The 14,339-nt window shown below is 40.9% G+C and overlaps 1 protein-coding gene across 1 annotated transcript in view; it reads left to right on the top strand.

Moving 5' to 3' along the window:
- Positions 1-14,339, top strand: part of DRC3 (dynein regulatory complex subunit 3) — a 127,516-nt gene that overhangs the window by 38,580 nt on the left and 74,597 nt on the right. Inside the window, exons 3-4 of the mRNA XM_053694988.1 lie at positions 10,516-10,682; positions 13,316-13,462. Of these exons, the coding sequence (XP_053550963.1) occupies positions 10,516-10,682; positions 13,316-13,462 (314 nt within the window). The remainder of the gene's footprint in view (positions 1-10,515; positions 10,683-13,315; positions 13,463-14,339) is intronic.

The raw sequence follows: 14,339 nt of genomic DNA on the forward strand, positions 1-14,339 counted from the left end.
GTAATAAAGTGTGTTTAGTTTAAAATTTAAAGTGACAGTAACGGTTTTATTTTAAAACGTTTTTTGTGCTTTGTTATCAAGTTTATGCCTGTTTAACATGTCTGAACTACCAGATAGATTGTGTTCTGACTGTGGGGAAACCAAGGTTCCTTCTCATTTAACTATATGTATTTTATGTCATAAAAAAATTTAGTAAAAATGATGCCCAAGATGATTCCTCAAGTGAGGGGAGTAAGCATGGTACTGCATCATCCCCTCCTTCGTCTACACCAGTCTTGCCCATACAGGAGGCCCCTAGTACATCTAGTGCGCCAATACTCCTTACTATGCAACATTTAACGGCTGTAATGGATAATTCTATCAAAAACATTTTAGCCAATATGCCCACTTATCAGCGAAAGCGCGACTGCTCTGTTTTAGAAAATTCTGTAGAGCATGAGAACGCTGATGATATGGTTTCTGAAGGGCCCCTACACCAGTCTGAGGGGGCCAGGGAGGTTTTGTCTGAGGGAGAAATTTCAGATTCAGGAAACATTTCTCAACAAGCTGAACCTGATGTGATTACTTTTAAATTTAAGTTGGAACATCTCCGCGCTCTGCTTAAGGAGGTGTTATCCAATTTGGATGATTGTGATTATCTGGTCATTCCAGAACCACTATGTAAAATGGAAAAGTTCTTAGAGGCCCCGGGGCCCCCCGAAGCTTTTCCTATATCCAAGCGGGTGGCGTACATTGTTAGTAAAGAATGGGACAGGCCCGGTATACCTTTAGTACCTCCCCCCATATTTATAAAATTGTTTTCCTATAGTCGACCCCAGAAAGGACTGATGGCAGACAGTCCCCAAGGTCGAGGGGGCGGTTTCTACTCTACACAAGCGCGCCACTATACCCATAGAAGATAGTTGTGCTTTCCAAGATCCTATGGATAAAAAATTAGAAGGTCTGCTAAAGATGTTTGTTCAGCAAGGTTCCCTTCTACAACCAATTGCATGCATTGTCCCTGTCACTGCAGCCGCGTGTTTCTAGTTTGATGAGCTAGGAAAGGCGATTATTAGTAATTCTTCTTCTTATGAGGAGATTATGGACAGAATTCGTGCTCTTAAATTGGCTAATTCTTTCACCCTAGACGCCACCTTGCAATTGGCTAGGTTAGCGGCGAAAAAATTCTGGGTTTGCTATTGTGGCGCAGAGCGCTTTGGTTAAAATCTTGGGCAGCGGATGCGTCTTCCAAGAACAAATTGCTTGACATTCCTTTCAAGGGGAAAACACTCTTTGGCCCTGACTTGAAAGAGATTTTCTCTGATATCACTGGGGGCAAGGGCCACGCCCTTCCTCAGGGTAGGTCTTTTCAAGACCAAAAATAAACCTAAGTTTCGTCCCTTTCGCAGAAACGGATCAGCCCCAAGGGCTACGTCCTCTAAGCAGGAAGGTAATACTTCTCAAGCCAATCCAGCCTGGAGACCTATGCAAGGCTGGAACAAAGGAAAGCAGGCCAGGAAACCTGCCACTGCTACCAAGACAGCATGAAATGCGGGCCCCCGATCCGGGACCGGATCTGGTGGGGGGCAGACTCTCTCTCTTCGCTCAGGCTGGGGCAAGAGATGTTCTGGATCCTTGGGCGCTAGAAATAGTCTCCCAAGGTTATTCTCTGGAGTTCAAGGGGCTTCCTCCAAGGGGGAGGTTCCACAGGTCTCAGTTGTCTTCAGACCACATAAGAAGACAGGCATTCTTACATTGGGTAGAAGACCTGCTAAAAATGGGAGTGATTCATCCTGTTCCATTAGGAGAACAAGGGATGGGGTTCTACTCCAATCTGTTCATAGTTCCCAAAAAAGAGGGAACGTTCAGACCAATCTTAGATCTCAAGATCTTGAACAAGTTTCTCAAGGTTCCATCGTTCAAGATGGAAACCATTCGAACACTTCTTCCTTCCATCCAGGAAGGTCAATTCATGACCAAGGTGGATTTCAAGGATGCGTATCTACATATTCCTATCCACAAGGAACATCATCGGTTCCTAAGGTTTGCATTCCTGGACAAGCATTTCCAGTTCGTGGCGTTTTCTTTCGGATTAGCCACTGCTCCTAGGATTTTCTCATAGGTACTAGGGTCCCTTCTGGCGGTGCTAAGACCAAGGGGCATTGCTGTAGTACCTTACTTGGACGACATTCTGATTCAAGCGTCGTCCCTTCCTCAAGTAAAGGCTCACACGGACATTGTCCTGGCCTTTCTCAGATCTCACGGATGGAAAGTGAACGTGGAAAAGAGTTCTCTATCTCCGTCAACGAGGGTTCCCTTCTTGGGAACTATAATAGACTCCTTAGAAATGAGGATTTTTCTGACAGAAGCCAGAAAAACAAAACTTCTAGACTCTTGTCGGATACTTCATTCCGTTCCTCTTCCTTCCATAGCGCAGTGCATGGAAGTGATAGGTTTGATGGTAGCGGCAATGGACATAGTTCCTTTTGTGCGCATTCATCTAAGACCATTACAACTGTTCATGCTCAGTCAGTGGAATGGGGACTATTCAGACTTGTCTCCGAAGATACAAGTAAATCAGAGGACCAGAGACTCATTCCGTTGGTGGCTGTCCCTGGACAACCTGTCACAAGGGATGACCTTCCGCAGACCAGAGTGGGTCATTGTCACGACCGACGCCAGTCTGATGGGCTGGGGCGCGGTCTGGGGATCCCTGAAAGCTCAGGGTCTTTGGTCTCGGGTAGAATCTCTTCTACCGATAAATATTCTGGAACTGAGAGCGATATTCAATGCTCTCAAAGCTTGGCCTCAGCTAGCGAGGGCCAAGTTCATACATCAACCATCAGGGGGGAACAAGGAGTTCCCTAGCGATGGAAGAAGTGACCAAAATCATTCTATGGGCGGAGTCTCACTCCTGCCACCTGTCTGCTATCCACATCCCAGGAGTGGAAAATTGGGAAGCGGATTTTCTGAGTCGTCAGACATTGCATCCGGGGGAGTGGGAACTCCATCCGGAAATCTTTGCCCAAGTCACTCAACCGTGGGGCATTCCAGACATGGATCTGATGGCCTCTCGTCAGAACTTCAGAGTTCCTTACTACGGGTACAGATCCAGGGATCCCAAGGCGGCTCTAGTGGATGCACTAGTAGCACCTTGGACCTTCAAACTAGCTTATGTGTTCCCGCCGTTTCCTCTCATCCCCAGGCTGGTAGCCAGGATCAATCAGGAGAGGGCGTCGGTGATTTTGATAGCTCCTGCGTGGCCACGCAGGACTTGGTATGCAGATCTGGTGAATATGTCATCGGCTCCACCATGGAAGCTACCTTTGAGACGAGACCTTCTTGTTCTAGGTCCGTTCGACCCACTCCAGCTGACTGCTTGGAGATTGAACGCTTGATCTTATCAAAGCGAGGGTTCTCAGATTCTGTTATTAATACTCTTGTTCAGGCCTGAAAGCCTGTAACCAGAAAAATTACCACATAATTTGGTATATCTGTTGGTGTGAATCTGCAGGATTCCCTTGGGACAAGGTTAAGATTCCTAAGAGTCTATCCTTCCTTCGAGAAGGATTGGAAAAAGGATTATCTGCAAGTTCCTTGATGGGACAGATTTCTGCCTTGTCTGTGTTACTTCACAAAAAGCTGGCAGCTGTGCCAGATGTTCTAGCCTTTGTTCAGGCTCTGGTTAGAATCAAGCCTGTTTACAAAATTTTGACTCCTCCTTGGAGTCTCAACCTAGTTCTTTCAGTTCTTCAGGGGGTTCCGTTTGAACCCTTACATTCCGTTGATATTAAGTTATTATCTTGGAAAGTTTTGTTTTTGGTTGCAATTTCTTCTGCTAGAAGAGTTTCAGAATTATCTGCTCTGCAGTGTTCTTCTCCTTATCTGGTGTTCCATGCAGATAAGGTGGTTTTGCGTACTAAACCTGGTTTTCTTCCAAAAGTTGTTTCTAACAAAAACATTAACCAGGAGATAGTTGTGCCTTCTTTGTGTCCTAATCCAGTTTCAAAGAAGGAACGTTTGTTGCACAACTTGGATGTAGTTCGTGCTCTCAAATTTTACTTAGCAGCTACTAAGGATTTCAGACAAACTTTGTCTTTGTTTGTTGTTTATTCTGGTAAACGGAGAGGTCAAAAAGCAACTTCTACCTCTCTCTCCTTCTGGATTAAAAGCATTATCCGATTGGCTTATGAGACTGCCGGACGGCAGCCTCCTGAAAGAATCACAGCTCACTCCACTAGGGCTGTGGCTTCCACATGGGCCTTCAAGAACGAGGCTTCTGTTGATCAGATATGTAAGGCAGCGACTTGGTCTTCACTGCACACTTTTTCTAAATTTTACAAATTTGATACTTTTGCTTCTTCTGAGGCTATTTTTGGGAGAAAGGTTTTGCAAGCCGTGGTGCCTTCCATTTAGGTGACCTGATTTGCTCCCTCCCTTCATCCGTGTCCTAAAGCTTTGGTATTGGTTCCCACAAGTAAGGATGACGCCGTGGACCGGACACACCTATGTTGGAGAAAACAGAATTTATGTTTACCTGATAAATTGCTTTCTCCAACGGTGTGTCCGGTCCACGGCCCGCCCTGGTTTTTTTAATCAGGTCTGATAATTTATTTTCTTTAACTACAGTCACCACGGTAACATATGGTTTCTCCTATGCAAATATTCCTCCTTAACGTCGGTCGAATGACTGGGGTAGGCGGAGCCTAGGAGGGATCATGTGACCAGCTTTGCTGGGCTCTTTGCCATTTCCTGTTGGGGAAGAGAATATCCCACAAGTAAGGATGACGCCGTGGACCGGACACACCGTTGGAGAAAGCAATTTATCAGGTAAACATAAATTCTGTTTTTTGGAGGAATTTAACAAAGAAGCTGATATTGTCACACTGCTCCTCTGCTCTGCTGTGGCCGTTGCCATAGACACAGGCACTCCTCCTGTTGCTAGGGATACGGCAGTGTAACTGCAACACGGTGATGACATCATCACCGCCCGCCCAGTCTTCCCTATGTAAAGGCCTCAGTCTCTCTCACCTGTGCCCAAGTATAGATGTTACTGCTTGTGCTCCTGAGTGCTGTATATCTGTATGCTGAATTGCTGTATTGATTCACTGTTGCTGAACTCTGCCTGTTTGACTACGCTGCTTGCCTTAAACGCTGGATTGCTTAACTGTTGATGAACTCTGCCTGTCTGACCATTCTATTGGTTTACCCCTGAACTGTTATACTGCTGGATATTCTTTTGTTGCTGACTCCTGTCTGTTCCCAGTCCTTCTATTGGTTTACCCCTTAACTGCCATACTGCTGAATTACCTTCCTGTTGCCGCTGAGTACTGCCCTGAGTACTGCTTACCTCATTTTACAAACTCTTTCTCTGCTCTAGGATATTTCCTCATTCCACTTGACGCCGGGATAAGAAGACTACTGGCCAAGTTTGGTCTGATAGTGGAATATAGCACGAGCATTACAGATATTATGGCCAATAAGTTTAAGGGAAAGGGATATAGTTTGAAAGTAATAGAACAGGCTCTATGTTATGAAATCAGAGGATAAAGAAAGTAAAATGTAGTGAGTTATTTAAAAAAACATTGGGAAATGTTAAAGTCTGATGATCTTCTAGCCCTTACACTGACAGATGACCCACTAATCACTTTCAAAAAGGCTAGAAATCTTAAGAACTTGCTAGCACCTAGTAAATTTAAACCTATAAAAAAGGAAATTACATTGCAGAGTAACTGGCTAAGTTTAAAAGAGGGCACATATAAATGTGGAAAGAATTCCTGTAGCATGTGTTAACATATCAACATGGACCCAAAGTTTTTTAATAGTGATAGGACAAAATAATTTAAGGGACATAATACTCATATGCTAAATCACTTGAAACTGATGCAGTATAACTGTAAAAAGCTGACAGGAAAATATCACCTGAGCATCTCTATGTAAAAAAAGAAGATATTTTACCTCACAATTTCCTCAGCTTAGCAGAGTACGTTCTGTGTAAAAAGTTATACTCAGCTGCTCCCAGCTGCAGGTAAAAAAAATAAATGAAGAAATGAATAGCAGCCAATCAGCAGTGCTGAGGTCATGAACTCTTTTACTGTGATCTCATGAGATTTGACTTAACTCTGATGAGATTTCATTGTAAACTTCCCTAATCTGAATAGGGAAATAATATGAGAGTGCATGAGGCTCATCCTTTCAGCTGTCCCAGGACAGACATACTAATATGCTGCTTAGAAATTCATTACAATGGGATGTGGCTACTGAGGAACTTTTGAGGTAAAATATCTTTCTTTTTTACATAGAGATGTTCAGGTGATATTTTCTATTCAGCTTTTTACAGCTATACTGCAGCACTTTCAAGTGTTGAAACATTTGGGTATTATGGCCCTTTAATATCAAAAGCAGATGTACATGTGATTTCACTTTTGTAGATTATCTATTGACATGTGGGTGTGACCTGATTTATGTGGGGCGCACCAAAAGGAAGATAAGATGTAGATTCTATGAATATTTAAAAAATGAATGAACTATATGGACTCCAATATAAACTTCTGATGTTCCCCTGGAATTCCCTATTTGGCTATTTCCATCTTAACTGCTCTTATACCTTTTGCATGTGGTATGGATGTATAGAGTGCTGATACATCACATGTTATCCAAAAATAATTCTACTTCCAGTGAATTCCCTCAGTGTATAGAAGTGTGCACTTCTATAGTTAATGGAGCTATTCCTATCTGTCGGTTTCCTATAATTTGATACCGCTGTTTTCTTCTTATTAGAATCAACATACATTATAAGGTCTAAAAACTCAATATTTGACTTTGAATGTTTTTAAGTGAATTTTAGTTTATAATCATTATTATTGATATATTCTACAAAGTCAGTGATAGTAATGACATCTCCCTCCTAAAGAATGATGATGTCATCGATATATCTATAATATTTTATTATGTTGCAATTAAAGCAATGAATATTACAAATATATTCATTCTCAAAATAGTGCATATATATGTTTGCATACGCGGGGGCAAACGTTGTCCCCATCGCAGTGCCTCTAATTTGTTTGTAATAGATGTTTTCGAACATAAAATAATTGTGCTCGAGAATGAACTGTATGCACTCCAATATAAACTTCTGATGTTCCCCTGGAATTCCCTATTTGGCTGTTTCCATCTTAACTGCTCTTATACATTTATACAAGAGAAAGCATCCTGGGAATCAAAGCAGCAGGAGACGGCACAGTAGCTTAAGGATCTGTGCCGTCTCATGCTGCTGTGATTCCCAGGACACTTTCTCTTGTCTTACGCTTTCCTCCCAGTGCTGCTTCTTCTCATACTCCTTAGCCGCGGCTGGAATGACAGCTTCTCAGGATCAAAGCTGGAGTGATCGGTGCAGGCTGTTTGCCTGTAGTGGCTGCTCTGCTTACTGCTGCAGCTCTCATCCTCACCATAGTTCTCAAACTGGTCCTCGAGTCTGGGCTAGTGAAGATCTCAAAGGGCTCGGTCCATACTGCCTGGAAGCTACTGTCCAGGTGAGTGGACTCCAGAGGGTCAGGGTTAGAATATTCAGATAGAAAGTGACTGCTGGTTATGGGCTCCTCCTCTGTGCTCTCCAAACCAGAGATCTGTTGAGCTTCTGATGGACCCATCCTAACCTCCCAGCTATCACATAAAGCTCTTTCCGGTCTGGGGGGATGATTTAAATATCCTGCTCTGTTCTCCTCCTGCCCATAGTGAAACCATTGTGACTCCCTGGGAGGAGGGAAGTAGTCACTTCCATCATTTTAGTTTAATTTTTTTTTTTTATTATTGTCACTATTGCCCTGGCAGTGGCGTCGCTACAGGGGGGCAAGAGGGACCCGCCCTCAACAACAGCCTGATTAATTGGTTTGACCGTTGAAGAATTCTTGAAGTGCAACAAGTGCAGTCTCCCCCTCCTCCTCTCTGCCCGCGCGCGGCACTTCACAGCCTTACAGGCAGAAATCCAGCAATTTTATGGTAAGAGGGACGGTCACAACAGGATGTGTAACAGTGGGGCTGCTGGCTTAAAGTTAATTTATGTCTACTGATGCAAATGCTTCCTTAAAGGAACATTAAACCCCATTTTTTACTTTCATGATTCAGATAGAGAATACTATTTTAAACAACTTTCTAATTTACTTCTATTATCTAATTTGCTTCATTCTCTTGATATTATTTCCTGAAAAGCATATCTAGATAGGCTCAGTAGCTTCTGATTGGTGGCTGCACATAGATGCCTCATGTGATTGGCTCACACGTGTGCATTGTTATTTCTTTAACTAAGGATATCTAAAGAATGAAGCAAATTAAATAATAGAAGTAAATTGGAATGTTGTTTAAAATTGTATTCTCTGTCTGAATTATGAAAGAAATGTTTTGGGCTTAATGTTCCTTTAATGTCTGATGTTGTCTGGCAAAGTGCTCCCAGCCTCCCTCCTCCCTCCCTTTGAACATCACATCTGGTGCAGAGGGAAAAACATCTCATTATTATATATATATACTGTATTGATTATTCGGCTACAATGTGCGATTTTTTAAGATGTTGGGATGGTGGTGTGACACAGCATTTTTTAATGTAAAAAAATGTGCCACGGCAAAAAAAAAGGTTTAAAATCACTGTTCTAGATCATATGAATTCCATGTTTTATCTTTGGTGATTCAGATAGAAATCTGTTCTAGTTTATGAATTAAAGGTACTGTAAATTGTTATGTTTTTTAATGAATTTATTTTTAACTTTTTAAATGTATCTTAAATAATAGATATGACATGCGTGGTAGTCTCATTTGTGTTAATATATAAGTATAAATATGGTTGGTTTGAGTTTCCTTTGTTTGTACAAGGACTTTATTCACATGTCTCCAGACAGGATGGGAGTTGCGAGGTTAACCCATTGCGTGTCGGAAGTTGTGTCAATCTAAGCATCTCAACCACCAATGAGACAGACGATGCACACATTTAAAGGGACATTAAACCCAAATATTTTCTATCATAATTCAGATATAGGACACAATTTTTAAAAAGTTTCCAATTTACTTCTATTATGATTTTTTTTCATTCTCATGTTATTCTTTGTTGAAGAGATACCTAGGTAGGTATCGTGCACATGCCTGAAGCACTACACAACCGGAAATAGTGCTGCCATCTAGTGCCCCTGCTAATGTATAACATTGTTGCAAAACAGCTACTATATAGTGCTGCAGACACATGCACACTCTTGAGCTTACATTTCTGCTTTTCCACAAAGGATAACAATAAAACTAAGAAAATTTGATAATAGAAGTAAATTAGAAAGTTGTTTAAAATGTTATGTTCTATCTAAATCATGAAAGACAAAATTGTGGTTTATGTCCCTTTAAGGAGAGCCTCTGCCACTGCTAGCCATGAGACTTATCCTCTTGAGAAAGACCGCACATTAGCAACTGAAACGCGTTGAGGTTTTTTGAACATTGTGGGCACCCGTAGTCAGTCTACGTCAAAGGAATCATCACTGTCAGCGGTTAATGTAACTTGGTTACAGACGCACACAGGACGCCTGATAATAACAACGGAGGAGACGCTGACTTTTCTAAAAAAAAACAAAGGAAAAACAAGCAGGGTATCACTTGGTTTTATGTGATTTGGATGAATTCAAAACATTTTAACATTGTGTAACAAGTGTAACTTCGTAGCGCTTTATTTTTGTATTTGAATACTACACTTGAATCTGGTTGCGCTCTTTTCTTTTTCAGAATTGCGGCTTCTACCATACTCCATTCGGTTTGAAGGACACTTTTGGTGAAAAAGCAGCACCAGACTCTGTAATTAGGATTTTCATCCATATGATCGGTTACTAGTGAGACTATTATTGATCATATTTTAAAGAGTGGACACCATGGCCTCTAGTTAACAATGTCTGTCGGACCTGATCCGACAGTGCGGATCAGGTCCGACAGACATCGCTGAATACGGCGAGCAATGCGCTCGCCGTATTCAGCATTGCACCAGCAGCTCACAAGAGATGCTGATGCAACGCCGCCCCCTGCAGATTTGCGGCCAATAGGCCGCCAGCAGGGGGGTGTCAATCAACCCGATCGTACTCGATCGGGTTGATTTCCGGCGATGTCTGTCCGCATGCTCAGAGCAGGCGGACAGGTTATGGAGCAGTGGTCTTTGTGACCGCTGCTTCATAACTGCTGTTTCTGGCGAGCCTGCAGGCTCGCCAGAAACACGGGATCGGAGCTTGATACATATGCCCCCATATATTAATTCTTGAATTTTAACCTTTTAATTGTACCTATATTTTTTATATTATTCTGATACTTGTTGGTGATGCTCAAGTTAACTCATTTTTTTAAATTATGGTTTGATCTTGTTATATATTGTATTAATTTACAAAGTACATCCAGATATTTGGAATGAATTCTTAAAACTGGGTAGCTAGCGCTGTTAACAATCTTTTCCTTATTCTTTTTTACATCATGCTGTATGGTATCTTCTGACACGTGTTTGATATTCACTTTAATATTTGTATACAGATTTGTCATTTAACAATATAGAGAAAATAGAGGGACTGGATGCTCTCACCAAAATGCAGGATCTCAGCTTGTACAACAACAGGATATCTTTAATTGAAAACATGGACAGTCTCAAAAACCTTCAGGTTTTATCCCTGGGCAACAATAATCTCACATCCTTGGAAAATGTAAGTGTAGAAGAGGTGTTCAGTACATCCACAAACACCAATAATAATAAAAAGATTTGAACACTCAATGATTCACACATGGCTTGAATCACAATTACACATGATCTGCAGGGTCTGTTTTACACACACAATAAGTATGTGATACATGACTTACAGTTTAGCTGTGGGACACACAAACACACACACTGATACCTCTTCAGTGTAGCTGTAACACACACACACACTCACACACTCACACACACTGATACACGTCTACAGTGTAGCTGTAACACACACACACACACTGATACACGTCTAAAGTGTAGCTGTGACACACACTGATACATGTCTACAGTGTAGCTGACACACACAAACAATCACACACTGATACATGACTTATAGTTTAGTTGTGACATAGGTGTGACACACACACACACACACTGATAAACATCTACTGTGTAGATGTGACACACACATACAGTGACTTACAGTCTAACTGTGACACACACACTGATACACGTCTACAGTGTAGCTATGACACACACCCCACAAACACAATGATACAAGACTTACAGTCTTACTGTGACATACATGTACAATTGTACAGTGATACATTTCTACAGTGTAGCTGTGACTCTCTCTCACACACACACAATGATACATGACTAACAGTTTAACTGTGACACACACACACACAATCACATAGCAATACATGACTACAGTATAGCTGTGACACACACAATATCACACACACAATTACACACTGATACATGACTACAGTTTAACTGTGACACTCACATACAATCACATAGCAATACATGACTACAGTATAGCTGTGACACATACAATATCACACACACAATCACATAGCAATACATGACTACAGTATAGCTGTGACACATACAATATCACACACACAATTATACACTGATACATGACTATAATTTAACTGTGACACTCACACACAATCACATAGCAATACATGACTACAGTATAGCTGTGACACACACAATATCACACACACAATTACACACTGATACATGACTACAGTTTAACTGTGACACTCACATACAATCACATAGCAATACATGACTACAGTATAGCTGTGACACATACAATATCACACACACAATCACATAGCAATACATGACTACAGTATAGCTGTGACACATACAATATCACACACACAATTACACACTGATACATGACTACAGTTTAGCTGTGACACATACAATATCACACACACAATTATACACTGATACATGACTATAATTTAACTGTGACACTCACACACAATCACATAGCAATACATGACTACAGTATAGCTGTGACACACACAATATCACACACACAATTACACACTGATACATGACTACAGTTTAACTGTGACACTCACACACAATCACATAGCAATACATGACTACAGTATAGCTGTGACACACACAATATCACACACACAATTACACACTGATACATGACTACAGTTTAACTGTGACACTCACATACAATCACATAGCAATACATGACTACAGTATAGCTGTGACACATACAATATCACACACACAATCACATAGCAATACATGACTACAGTATAGCTGTGACACATACAATATCACACACACAATTATACACTGATACATGACTATAATTTAACTGTGACACTCACACACAATCACATAGCAATACATGACTACAGTATAGCTGTGACACACACAATATCACACACACAATTACACACTGATACATGACTACAGTTTAACTGTGACACTCACATACAATCACATAGCAATACATGACTACAGTATAGCTGTGACACATACAATATCACACACACAATCACATAGCAATACATGACTACAGTATAGCTGTGACACATACAATATCACACACACAATTACACACTGATACATGACTACAGTTTAGCTGTGACACATACAATATCACACACACAATTACACACTGATACATGACTACAGTTTTACTGTAACACTCACACACAATCACATAGCAATACATGACTACAGTATAGCTTTGACACATACAATATCACACACACAATCACATAGCAATACATGACTACAGTATAGCTGTGACACACACAATATCACACACACAATTACACACTGATACATGACTACAGTATAGCTGTGACACACACAATATCACACACACAATTACACACTGATACATGACTACAGTATAGCTGTGACACATACAATATCACACACACAATTACACACTGATACATGACTACAGTTTAGCTGTGACACATACAATATCACACACACAATCACATAGCAATACATGACTACAGTATAGCTGTGACACATACAATATCACACACACAATTACACACTGATACATGACTACAGTTTAGCTGTGACACATACAATATCACACACACAATTACACACTGATACATGACTACAGTTTAGCCGTGACACACACACACAAAATCACACAGTGATAATGACATGACTATAGTGTAGCTGTGTCACACACAATAAAACATTGATACATGACTTGCAGTCAGTAATGTTCCTTTTTGCTATAACTCCTGCTATTGTAACAGGCAAACGTTTCAATAAAATGTCATCAAATGAGTTTCCAGAATCTGTTATCATTCTTTTTTCTTATTGTTTCTTGTACATCAGATCCCGTACCTGCGTAGATTCCGATTTTTACGTTCATTAAGTCTTAAGGGGAACCCTCTGTCTGAAGATGAACAATATAAAATGTACATTGCTGCACACTTACCTGACCTGGTGTATTTGGATTTCAGACTACTGGATGAAAATATTGTAAGTAAACTCTTTTGCACTTAGTGATTTTATTGAGATGTTTTGCTGCAAAGAAGTTAACACAATATTGTAAAGGTTAGTAAGTCTTTTTTTCAAATTAACAATATGGCGCACAAAGAATATGAGCCCTGTTGAGTGCCAGCACAGCTCAGTAGGCTCTTGTTCTTGCCCTCAGATTACAAGCCAAAGTAAAATGGTTGCGGTCTAGCAAAAGCCTCAAGCTCGCTAACAATCTGGAGTTTGGATAGTGTGGCCGTGCTAGCTCCCTAACCTCATAGACTTCTTTGAGGCACGCTACAAAGCTCTCTTCTGGCTTAAGTTAACAGAAAATTGCATGCACACCAAGTGTCCTGTGGGATCCCTTGGCCAAACTGTGCCATATGTAAAGAAAATTATTGTTTTATGAGATTGGTCTTTGTCAAGACCTAATTTTAAACATGGAATACATTTTCAGGTACCATTAAAGGGACATAATACTCATATGCTAAATCACTTGAAAGTGATGCAGTATAACTGTAAAAAGCTGACATAAAAATATCACCTGAGCATCTCTATGTAAAAAAGGAAGATATTTTACCTCACAATTTTCTCAGCTCACTAGAGTAAGTGTTGTGTAAAAAGTTATATTTCTCCTACATAGGTGTGTCCGGTCCACGGCTTCATCCTTACTTGTGGGAATATTCTCTTCCCTAACAGGAAATGGCAAAGAGGCACACAGCAAAAGCTGTCCATATAGCCCCTCCTCTGGCCCCGCCCCCCAGTCATTCTCTTTGCTGCTCTGAACAAGTAGCATCTCCACAGGGATGGTAAAGAGTTTGTGGTGTTTAGTTGTAGTTTTTATTTCTTCTATCAAGAGTTTGTTATTTTAAAATAGTGC

This window comes from Bombina bombina, chromosome 11, assembly GCF_027579735.1.
Source record: "Bombina bombina isolate aBomBom1 chromosome 11, aBomBom1.pri, whole genome shotgun sequence".
NCBI lineage: Eukaryota > Metazoa > Chordata > Amphibia > Anura > Bombinatoridae > Bombina > Bombina bombina.